This window comes from Papilio machaon, chromosome 18 (assembly GCF_912999745.1).
Source record: "Papilio machaon chromosome 18, ilPapMach1.1, whole genome shotgun sequence".
Classification (NCBI taxonomy): Eukaryota; Metazoa; Arthropoda; class Insecta; order Lepidoptera; family Papilionidae; genus Papilio; species Papilio machaon.
The window spans coordinates 3568915-3581913 of NC_060003.1; the positions used below are offsets into that span (position 1 = coordinate 3568915).

Below are 12999 nucleotides of genomic sequence, written 5' to 3' on the forward strand. Positions count from 1 at the left end.
TCCGCGTGAAGGGACGGACTGGGAGACAAATCGTCTAATTACGGCGCGGTCTCGGTCGCTTATGTAAGTTATGACTACATAATCGCAATGGAGGAATCCGATCGTAAATATCCTCACTAACCTACTAAAATGTATTTGTTTTATTTTGCTGTGCGCTGCCTGCCCGGTGCGGCCGTGCGACCGTCGAACGTCGCCACAGAACTGGTTTCTATATTGAAAATTAACTATAATCAAACTCGCTGTTCCATCCTTTTGCATATTTTTCTTGGGTTTTCTCACAGCTTGTGACTCGATCCCAAGTATTTTTATGTTTTCCGAATATTCATTTAATTCAAGTACTTTTATTTGCTTTTTTTACTTATTTTAAGATGTTCACATTTTAGGACTATTTTTAAGTTTGTATTTTTCGTCAGAAACTCACCAAAATGACGGCGTTGAGTTTGGAAGTTCTGTAGAAGTTTTTGTTATTAATGTTTATCGGAGAAATGGTATCTGAGATAGGATCAGAATTCTGTGACTGCACAGACGCTTGGGCGTCTTTTGTTCGAGGCCCAGTCAGGCCGCACTGGCGCCAGGCCCAACGAACCCTTGTTTTGTTTAGTTTTTTTTATAACTCTGCGCTTTAACTCGTGAAGTTGCTATTTTTTACTGCTTTAAGATGTAGTGCCGGGACCAAATTGCTTTAGCAATATTTTATTTATGTATCTCACTAATTTAATGAGTTTCATTAATTTCATATGTTATATACAGATATTATAGTTATTTTTATATTACAACATTGTACTATAATAGGTAAATGTATACATAATAAGTATTATATAAAGTCATAATTTTGCACAGTGCGCTTGTTCAGATCGATTGGCATTCCCCACAGGTCAGGTTTCGCACCGCAACTGTAATGAGATGTAGAGGAGAGCGACGTCGATGCGAGCACATACCGCGTTTGCACACAATCCGATCAATAATGCCCAATTAATTGACTACGGCTCGGCCCCGGACGCCGTTCGCACCTACTCAATTATGGCCGACGCGGCTATCTCAATTTGACCCACAAACACTTCATAAAGCCTAACCGCCTATCTCTACCTATTTTAATTTACAAAATTATTTGTTATTTTGTCTCCAAGCATATAATTTGTTGATGATAAGCAAGGTGCAATATAGCTTTGTGTTTAATTGTGTAGATGTCATTTTTATGCTTTTTGTTTTGTTATCTGCAAAATATTCAGACTCAGCATCGATCCATCGGTCCATGGGTGTCGATGAACACCTTGGTGTTCCCGCTGCTCGTTTGCCCCCTTCTCTTATAAAAAAAAAAAAATTCTAATTCATCAAACATAAAGTAGACTTGATTATCTTCATGCATACAATATTTTCACCAGAGAAGTTTGGCAAAATTATGTCTGAAAATTTTGTTTATATTTGGGGTTGTGTAAGAATATGAAGGACTTGACACGTACAATTTTTTTTTAATGTGTGACGATATATAAATATTAAGAACGATGCTTGTCATGATTACGGCTATGGTCAATCTGTTGGCGGGAAACACATCGTTAATGTTGATATTGCGCCTTACCTCTATTGTTTCGTAAAAAATACTAAGGTGCAACACTTATTCAGTGCCATGAACAGTTAAAGCAAAACCTACTTTTATTTTCCCTTGTTGCCTTCTAGTTAATAACTTTCAACAAAGTATAGGTTAATGTTGAGCAATATAATAGTAGTTCTGTGCATACGTTGACGATAGCGAGGCAATTTGATACAAAATACGGGTCCGCGGAGCGCCGAGCGCGTGATAGCGGCGGGTGCGTGCAGCGTCGCAGCGGGCGCGCCCCCCCACTCCCCGAACCGCGCGCGCGGTGAAATCGCTCCCCGGCCCGCGCGCCCCCCGCACCGCTCCTCGCGCTCCAGTCGCCGTGCGCCAACTGAAACGCGCGCACCGCTGCCCGCTATTGAACCCACGCCGCTCACGCCTCCGTACCATCTCGCAACTCGTAACTCCGCGCACACGAATTACAATCTACACTGTCAGCTATATAAACCCCCAAGTGTCGTGCGTGTGTGAGAGCGAAGTGCATGTGCGCGCTTCCCCCCGGTCCTTGCTAGCCCGTGCCTGCAAGTATTCAAGACGGCCGTCGTCATAAGGCTGCCTGCGAGCTCAGTAAGTATCGGCCGCATGACTAAATGTAAAATGGGACGATTCTTATCTGCCGGCAGCGCAGCGCTATGTGTGTGTGCGTGACATCCGAGCGCTCACAATTGTTGTGTGCGTTGGCTCGATACTCGCAGATTCTATTTTGTGTCGGTGTGACTAGATGTTTGTTTTTATTATCATATGACCGGAGTCCTCTAAAAATACATTTTATAGTGCACAACTCGCGCGAACTGATACCATTAGTGTTGCTACATATAAATACGTCTAATTAACGTTTATTTATGCTGAAAGGATCAAAAGTCTGGTATTTAGATAAGATCAGTCTGATACTGCGAAGAAATGAGCTAAAACAGTTTAGGTTTTAAAAGATTTGTGAAGATGTTTTCTAAACGTAGTCATAATTTCTTATTAATTTGAATTAGCTGGAGCAACCGGGTTAATATTTATAATACCATTGGTGCATTTTCAATTAATGTAATTGTTAACCTACTTTGTTAATTATGGTGTATTTTTCAAAGCAACTTCGAAACGTAAACATTATCTAAATACATTATGGCCTTATACCCCTATAACATCATTTTACTACCATGTTTGCGTATCCGTTTTAAATGTTAAATAAAGATTTATGTTAAAATTAACGTATGTTGTTTGCAATTAATCAGCATTTATCAACAATTTGTAAAAAAAAACTCACCTGAACAAAGTAATCTTTATCGTATTGATAATGTTTTCTGATAACAAATGAGTGTAATTTAAATGAGTTTTATTTTATGTTTGATATAAATCAAAAGCAAATAATAATTACGATTAAATTTTAACTATTAGTTTTGATTTGTATTAACAATCATGTAGTTTAATGAGTTGTTTAGGTTTACCTTTTGCTTTTTGGTTGCAGGTTATAGGTTCAAACTGTAGAAAAAAATTGTAATTAATGTTAGATGAGCTTGTTCATTTTAATAAATCTTTGGTTTGTCTCTAAAAATCCATACTTTTAATATCTTATTAGAGATAACTTACTAGAGGTAGAGCTTGAATCACTCAACCATCGAGCCTGAATTCATAGGTCGGTTCTTTTAATGTCATCCAAAAATTACAGTATAATTTTTTCAAATTAGATGACACCAATGACGTTGATAAAGCAATCGGTATAGGTCGGCATTTGTATTTATGTACAATTAAAAGTATTCCGTTTACAATAAAGCGAACGAGCTTGATGTAACACCAGTTGAACGTCTCGTCTCATCGTGATAGCTCTTACTTGGCTTTTTATTGTAGTCGTAAAGCAGCTCGATACACATCGCAATGTTTCTTTGTTTACTGCCACTGCCACTCTACAAACTAACACTGGATATTTTGACAATTTTCTTTTAGGAAACGCGTCATTTTTATCTATTACTAGCTGTCGCCCGCGACTCCGTCCGCGCGCAGTTAAAAAAAAAAAATGAAAAATAGATGTTGGCCGATTCTCAGTCCTACTGAATATGTTCACAAAATTTCATGAGAATCGGTCAAGCCGTTTCGGAGGAGTACGATGACGAAAACTGTGACACGAGAATTTTATATATTAGATATGTAAAGTCCAAGAATTAAATTCGCAACCCACTTAGCATCTAAGAAAAATGTTACTATAAGAGCTATAATTAACCTAAAGTGCGAGCATCTTATCAGAGTCGCTGCTATCGCGGTTAGTTTTGGCAGAAAATATGTAAAACCTACACAGGCATTGATTATGACATAAAAAAAGCATGACAAGACGGCGCTAGTACGGCGAGACAAGGATCTTGTGACACTTCTTTGATATTGACAGGAGGGCTCTAGTGAGCTTTCATAATTTAGTTTGACTTATGCCCATCGAGTCAGATTGCATTGTGAGAGTGGAATGAAGTTTCACCTAAATGAGTAACAAATAAATGTCCTCGACTATAGAGATCATATTGCTACGATTAAGAATTATGTATTTCAAATACTTTTTCTTTTTTCAATTCTTCGATTTCTGTTTGTATAACGCCGTTCCATAATCGCATCAGTATTTTATTTTAATGTACATAAATTTATCTGTGGGCTGTGGCTGTGGCAGAGCTTTCGCCAAATATTTTTTATCTTTTTAATAGAAACGTTGCTCTGTTGCCAAAATCGTGGCAAGTTTACATTTACATAATATTGTGTTCTCTGAAATATGAAAAAAATAAGCACTTACATTTGTAATATTCTAATGCAATAGTCAGAATAGTACTTGTTTAGCCATACTAACCTTTCTTTTAACTGTATAGGTGTATCGTAGAACATTATTTTGGGTGGCGTATGCGCCTATAGTAATGTTTATCCGCGTCACTGATTATTTAATGCGATCTCACGCTCACCCGTCGAGAGAATGTCCTAACTGCCGCGGCACATTCGCTCGCTCGCTTTTATTAGCTCCGACGTAAAACTCAAAGAGCGGGTGAAAATGTCGGCGTATCGCGCACTTATAATACGACGTGTTACGTATAGCTATTTAGGTGGGCCGTCATTATTTATGTTCTCTAACTGCCGGCGCGCCTGTGTGCGTTCAAAGCGGACCAGCTCAGCTGATCGTGCGTGCGTGTGTGCGTTCTTCGGGAAACACCTTTCGATGACGTATACGCATTTCGTTTAATTGGACGGTCACATTGTTCCCGCGTGCTCGTGTTTTTTTTCTCCCTTCTCTCATTTCTTAAAGTCGATCGAGTTGAATGATAAACAGCGGAGTGTGCCGTTATCATTTGTTGAAGCACACTTCGTACGTTTATTGCTTTGGATGCTGATATAGAAAGTGATATAAATATCTATACATTGAATTCATTGTTCGGTATTTTCTGTATGTATGTTTTTTGTTCCATCCATCCTATGTTACTTTCATTACTGTGCTTTTTGACAAAGATTGAAATGAGACAACGATAGCTAAGTATCAATGATAAGTATCATTAATAAGCAAAATGATGGCAAAACTCGACTGATGAGAATTTTAAAGTTTCATATCTCCGTATGTAATTAATTTGGGCTAGAATTCCACTATAATCGTGGATGCAATCGTGGCAACGCGTATCGTAAACTATTGCGAGTCGATGATGTTTTGAACGAGGTACGAGGTCGGGTTATTAAAGGTTTCTAATGAGCGATGGGTCTGTCATGCGAGCGGGCGGCAAGCGGGCAAACATGTCATTTGTTACAAAAACCCGATGCCACCACGTTGATTACCGCCTCGTGTTCGTCCACCATCATTTTGCTCGTCGCCCGTCGCCGTCGGCCATCAGACTGCGAACATGTTTTTACAACCGCCATACGACAACATAGCTGTCGGTTGAAATGTTTAGTTTGTATGTTTTCTTAAAACGTATTTTAGGTTTAAAGTACAAACTCGTCGCGTTAACAACTACGAATAACTTAAAATAATTCTGCGCGTTTTGCAGCAATTTATCTTGGCAGCTATACTTCGGCGTTCTAATGTACGTCACATCGACTTAAGTGATCTAAGATGCAAGAAACATACAGATATAGATTTCTAATTACGTTTTTATGTTTTAATGATTGCTGCTGCAACATTGATGATTCTTATGAATGAAACAAAACGATTTATGTAAATTGAATTCATTATTGTAGTAACTATACTACTTTACGATTGTACTAATTAGCTTTACACTTCTGTTATGGCAAACTGACTATCCAACGATCCGAGCACGTTACGACAACCCCCTACCGCCTCCCCTGTCTCACGACCCTCCCCCCGTCGAAAATAAATACACCGGGGTGTAAGGCGTTCGACAATAGCAATAATAATAATTTGTTCGGGGCGCCATCAGCTGTTTCTCCCACACCGACTAACAGGTGGCCTATAAAGACATACAATAAAGTGTCCTACTTATGTTTACGTAACTCTACGTTGCTGGGCTGGGTGCACACTACACCCACATTGTGTGGTAGAGTTCAGATTATCGCAACGGGTGCCACGTGGTCATTTTAATTGGCATTTAGATTTCTACATAAAGATTAAACGTGATTAACGCGTGCTTTCGTACCTAGCTAGTGTTTACAAAATATAACGTTTTTTATTACTGGATAAGTTTAATTAAAAAAAAGTCTCCTTTGCATACAGACTGGTTTAAGATTGCTATAGCTCTTAACCTATAATGATTTCGAAAAAGAAAGAAACTTTATGAGAAGTGCGATCAGTAAATTCGATATGTATTGCACTTGGGCACGTCAGGTCAATATTGAAGGTAATTGAGTTGCGCCTGCGCCGATGACGAGCTGCTTGCGTAACATACATTGACGTTCGTAACATACGTGTGCGCACCGCACGTGGCGTACAACAACTAGCCTTGTGAATTATTTATTTCCGAGGCAGCAACATTTTCACACGCCGGTCGTCGACCCCGCGGCGACCGCTATCAAAGTCGCGACATCTCTGCGCCCAGTGACATTGATCATTCCGCTTTAAGACATACTCGAATGATGCAGCTGCATATCTTAGTGTCACTTCAACTCCATTAAACGAGCTTGAATGAATCAGTTTTTTTTTTGTAATTTTTTTTTTACCTTAAAATCATATTTAAAATAATTATTTGGGTTATCATTTCTATTTGAGGTACAATAGTTGAGGTACGATTTATACATGCAATGGATTTTGCAGTCGAGTAGCCGTAGTTAGATATTAAAGATATCTTAATTTGTTTTATTCAATAGTTATTCGTGCTGTGAATGTGTTTATTTCTTGTATCTCGAACTCGCCTCGTACAAAAGGCAATAAAAAGTTGTTTGCTCGCTCGAAACAAGCGACTTTAAAGTGGTGTACTGGTACACTGGAAACGTTAAAGTTATGCTGCAAAGAAGAACTATTTTACATATTGAAGTCATGTGACATAGAATCTCTCTACTGTATAGAAGATCATTGAAAATCAAAACAACCTAATTCTATCGTACTTTTAGGTCAATTTATTTTGGTTCAACCACTTTTAACATGGAATGAAGTAAACGTCCAGTATTATTGGGACATGTCATCAGTTCACATTAAAGTATTAATAGAAGGTGCAGACATAAACAGACCGTATTGCGGAGAACTTATGCCTTGCGAAGCACAAGCATTCTCGTAGGGTATTTACGTCCTTGCTAGGGCTGCCACTTTTTCTGGCTTAAGCCGAATTCTTCACATGATATATTTTATATTGAAGTTCGTATTTTGGCAACGATGTCTTCGGGTCAGAGTGCTCGGTGTGAAATCAGTCACTAATAATCTTTTTTTTTTCGATCATGAGTGGTCGTCTTTTGCTTTCGGTCATCAAGGAGTAATGTGACCGACAAGTGGTAATTGATTGAGGTATTTTTTATCAGCATTTTAGGTCTATATCTACGGAAAGTTTGCAACCCTGTATGGCAGCGGTGTCCATCGAGCTAGCTAAATATAGTATCCGTTGCCCTGGAGCGTGGTTTACGTGCCACTGACCTAGCCAAGACAGGGCGGTAGTCATCTGGCTACAAACACTCTACTTACACGCCACGCCCCCGTGCACAATGTGTGTCTTACTGGAAATCATTGCAACGGAATGGTAATAATTACCTTTTACCTTGACAGGGAAAAACAAATTTAGTGCCAATATATAAGACATTGGTCTAATAAGAATTAACAGACCTATGTCAACGACCAAGTTGGATCAACATCAAATATTTAGGATAAAATAAAAATTAGGATTTTAAAAGATTGTAGAAATATTCCCTACACATTTCAGATACGAACTTGCTTACGCATATCTCTAAGAATTCCCAACCATATGTTTTTCCCGTCACTATAATTTCCTTATTCTTAACTTCTTAACATACAATTTTTTGATCTTTTAGTACATATATAGCTACTTTATAGTTTTACATTGCTGACTGATTCGTTTTTACTTATATAATAATTTAGGAAAGTAGATTAACATATGCCAGTTCTATTTAACACTCTTAAATTCTTTTTTAATAAATAGAAACTACACTGCCTGTACATTACAGTGTAATTTAACAAATGCAACATTTGAAAAGATCATGTTCACAGAGGAACATATTTTTAGCTGGCAAACCCCTACAATATCTTTTTTGTCGTCGCATTAAGTCTGATTAGTCCACTTAGCCGCCGCGCATTACAGCGCCACTCTGAATTAAGACCTCGCCGTCGCTGAAAACTATACAGCCTGAATACCAGCAGTATTAGTCGGTACACTATATTGCACAAGTTTAGTACCTACTCTTAACTCTCATTTTGAATTTAAATCAAATTACATTTGGGCCTACTTATTATATCTTTCCTTAAAAAAACTTTTTAAAAGTTATACGCGATGTAATGTAAATTAGTCACTTGTTTATTTTTATACATTAGGTGACAAACGAGCAAGCGGCGACTTGGATTCACCAAAATAGCGAAGCTATCGCTGCCCATAGATAGACATCTACAATTGCAGATGCGTTGCCTGCTTTTAATTGACTGAAGAAGGGACGCACAGAAAGAAAATGTTTCCCCTTCCCATGCGTCCCCTCCTCTGTCAAATCCATTTTTCATCCTTTCCTTATAAGAAAAGGGTGGGAAGAGGTAGAAGGCCAAAATTAGGCCTGCGGAACGCACACTCAGACGAAACGCATAATTGCTTCCAGTTCACGCTTGTCTTCACACAGAAATTTTGGTATTGTACCGGGCGAGCCGACCAATTCGTGCAACAGATGATTGTGTGCTGACGTCTACCACTGTGGAAATCGTACCATACCAAGCTATAAAATCATGTGGCCGTGGATCATCTAAGCTTCCCATAAATTTGCTCATGCAATATCGTTTTTCTTCGTTAGAAGTTAATATAAAAAAATTCAGTCTTGGAATCTTCTGATGGAAATGTTTTGCGGTATTCTAAACATAAATAAAACTGGGACTGAAGAAGATTTGATATCATATTAAATATAAAAAAAAAAATCGGAAAGCAGGAAAGTTGTTTCTTTTAAAGTAATTGTGGTAACCCTGATGATACATAGGTATATATAATACAGGCGCAGTCTCTTGTTGATGCTCGCCGGATTTGGGCCAAGTGCAGTCGGTCGTCGCATTTATAACGCAACGCGACTAATACCGCCCCGACTTGCGAATGAATCAACTATCTGTATAGAGCCGAACCTTTCATCAAAAATACCTTCAATTGACAAACTTATTCTAAACAGTGAGGATATCATTCGTAGTGATCTGTTTATATAATTCTTGTTGAGCCGTATTTCACAGCAGCTCGTGTTCCTGGCCAGTTCTAATTCCTATGTCGCTTCTTAGGTACGCCAGACTTCACCCTTGAGTCATTGAACATGAAAAACTATTTATTCTTTATACGAATTTTGCTTAAGGTTCATAATGTCATTCAAGAGCACTTGGCGTATTGTATCTTTCTGACTCTATTTTAATAGATGCTTAATAGATTCAGAATTTAGCCAATGAATGATTTGTGCAGTAAAATTATCAAAGATTTTTTATCAAGTATTATACCTATATCGAATTATATTTCAAAGCTCAACATTACGTATTTTAAAGAAGGTAAATTTGTGAGTTTATAACGTAACCATAGTGCTCTAATGCGCTATATATTTTGTTCAATACTAAAGTAAAAAGTTGTGTCCACTCCGGAGAACAGTACCAGAGCAATACAGAAACAGAACGTAGATAGAGCGCGCGGCCCGGCACGTCCCGACAGCTTCCAACAATAATAATTAATTGACTCGTCCGTTCGTTATCGTGCTTTTATATTGACGTTCCCGAGCGAGCGAACGGGCGAGGCGCATTCGGAATGAAATTTCCATAAAAACTTTTGTGCTCCGGCGGACGTTGCGAGCGCACGTTAAAATCGTCGGGCAATAAAACAGCGGCCGGAGCGGCGAGGCGCGACGGCGCAGCGCGGCCGTGGGTGCGAGCGGGACGCCACCATGCGAGCGTCCCGAGCGCGGCAAAAACATCGGCGCGGTTATCGCGCACTGCCCCCCCCCCCCCACCGCTCCGCGCCGTCCCCGCTCGCCGTCGCCCCGCGCCCCTAGCCCCGCGCCCCGCATTAACCTCGCCGGCGGGGGTCGGCTCGACTTGCCTACTGCTGCCTCGTCGAGCGCCTTCGCTCGCTGTGAACGCGCCCGTGTATAGAACACAATAATATCTCGAGGTTTTAACTTGGAAAAGCTCGGTGTTTACACATCCGCTTGGCAGTTTGTTGTCTTCGCTTGCCGGTTTTGTTCCAAATCGCCGTAACGTTGCGGTCGAAACGAGCGATCGACATCGAGCAACGATTAATTTACGAGACCGGAGACCCACTTCTTTTGAAACGGTAAGTGTACAGTAGGACCACTCGAACCCCCTTACATTGTTCGTAAAGTTCATTTTGACATAACGTCACATCACTTAACAAAGGTACGTCTATTGCGTAAGGTCTATTAGAAATAGTTCGAGCGGAACTTTTGAAAAGATAGCACCGTTTCAATTTTGTTTTGTTCAAATCCTCGTGATGTTTATTGCACGAACGTGCTCTGTGTATAACTGACTTTGCCGGCAGCCGTCGCCGCGGCCGAGGTTGTAGTGTCAAGGCGTCTCACATAGAAAATTATTCGTATACTAATTGCGTACGCGGCGTGACGTGCGCACGTTGAGGCTACACACGACTGGTAATGAGGCAAACCAGCTTGCGATGTTAAAAAAATTGTTTACGCTTTAACAACCTTATTCTTTATCCCTTGCTTTTTCGCGGAAAGAATGTCATTGGAGCATTAAGAAGAATTCTTAATTATATATAATGCACCTGTCACCTGGCACACGATTCCAAATAAACTTGAAATAAAAATCAGGGTAACACACATGGCGTCTTGCAATTTTTAACAATGTTTAATAATTGTTATTAATTATTTAATAAAGTTTAATTGCAAGAAAATGTTAATTAATTAAAAAAGACGCTAAATGTTACAATATTTTGTTTTTAATTAAAAAAAATTTTTTTTCTTATACAATGAGATGTACATAAAATGTAGGCAAATGAGAGTTCTGTTGTTATGTTTTAGATTAAAAAATAGGCTCTATAATCTCTATCTCTTTAATAGTAGCCGTTTCCATTGTACCTATATAATAGTATGACAATATGTGAAGTCCACCTAATGATACTACAAGCGTGTTGGAATATGTTTGTACTTTAGTTGAATTTTGTATTACTGGTATCATAATGAAAATAAGTTTGTTAAAGTATCGTAACTTGTGCTGGACAAAACCACAAGTACAAATTGTCTCGGAGTAGGTAACGTACCGTTTCGCTTTTAAAGCTAATGTGACGAAAGTAGGGAAAGGAATGTACCGGCGGCTGGGACTCGTGAGAATGAAGGAAAGTGGACCCGCCGACGAAAGGGCGTGTGGAGTGAACGTGAGCGGGCTATACAGATAAGACGCAAGAACAAGACACTCTGTACAACTATGCGTATTTTTTTTAAAATATCCATTGCAAAAATCATCCAAACTCATTATAGTACACATTGCCATCCTTTTCATTCTATTTGACGACACAGAGACTCCTCATCTCCCTGGCCTTATCCCGCTCATATGGGGTCTGCGATCAAGCTTTTATAAAATTTACGTTTTGCTTAATTTTTACGGCCGGTCGCCTGCCTGTCAAAAATCCTACAAGGCATATACTACTTGTGTAAGTGTCACGTCTCATCGATATTAATTGGTATGTTTGTTGTTATAGGATCTGACAGGTCAGAACAGCAATGACTCGGGCGGCAGCGGCAGCGGCGGAGCGGGGCGCGCGACCACGCCGCACCTGAGACCCACGCCCAGCCCCACCGGCTCCAGCGGCTCGCGCTCCATGTCACCGGCTGTCGGTATGTATGACACCGCTATAACACCACTGCCACAGATATCACACATCCACAAATTATTTGAAAGATTGGAGTGAGTTTAAATATTCTGAGAAGAAAACGTAAAGACTGACCGAACTTAAAGTCGTTTATTGGTTACTTAAACAGTTGCTAAGTGTAAGTGTTACTGCAGTAATAATATGCTAATCGTTTTGACTTAGTATAAACCTAAATACTGAGAACTCCGAGTATATCATGAAGTTGTCTTGTCGTCGCATAGAACGTAAATTGGCAGCACATAAATCATGTAAAATTTAATCAATAGTAATTGAACGCGTTCAGTATTACAGCACAGTTGTAGCGTCACATGAATATGAATGAGTATGGCAACAACATTAATTGCAGCAATTGAGCCGACGGTACGTCTCGTCGATTGATAAATGATTGTGCTCAGTACCAAGTTTGACAGATCCAAATGACGAATGAAAAACATGGTCGTGTAGTGGCGGCCGTGATCACGCGTGAAGTAAGCTAACGAAGCAAAAGCAACGCTCTTTCGAACATGTAATATCAATATGTGTATTTAAGAGCATGCAAGTTTTCAGATATTTTTCTTAGTGTGCAGTTAAAAAAGTTGCGATTTGGTGTAAAGATTGTTTCATTAAAGAATTACATTGCCGATTATTTGATCTAATTTGTATGTTTCAAATTGGATGTTGCAGATTAATTTTGTGTTTGTGCTTCCTATCAATTCGTCATTTCGCGTGTTAATCCCATTATTGTCTCCTTCGATCACTTTTCCTTAAAGATACTCATGTAATCTTTTCCTTGTTTTTCACCACAATGGTCTTTTTCCTGTATCATCAATGCACCATGTTATTGTTCTTAAAATTTGTTCTACACATTTCTTATTTTATCTTTCTCCTTTATTTAGCTGCATAAAGCGTGGTAAAAGATTTAAAAAATGTAAGATAAATAGTGCACAGTGGAACTCTCATGCATGG

At 39.2% G+C, this 12999-nt stretch overlaps 1 protein-coding gene across 1 annotated transcript in view; it reads left to right on the plus strand.

Moving 5' to 3' along the window:
* The window catches only part of LOC106721118 (trithorax group protein osa), a 77134-nt gene that overhangs the window by 42868 nt on the left and 21267 nt on the right, over nucleotides 1-12999 (plus strand). Inside the window, exon 5 of the mRNA XM_045682241.1 lies at nucleotides 11884-12019. Coding sequence (XP_045538197.1) covers nucleotides 11884-12019 — 136 coding nt within the window. The remainder of the gene's footprint in view (nucleotides 1-11883; nucleotides 12020-12999) is intronic.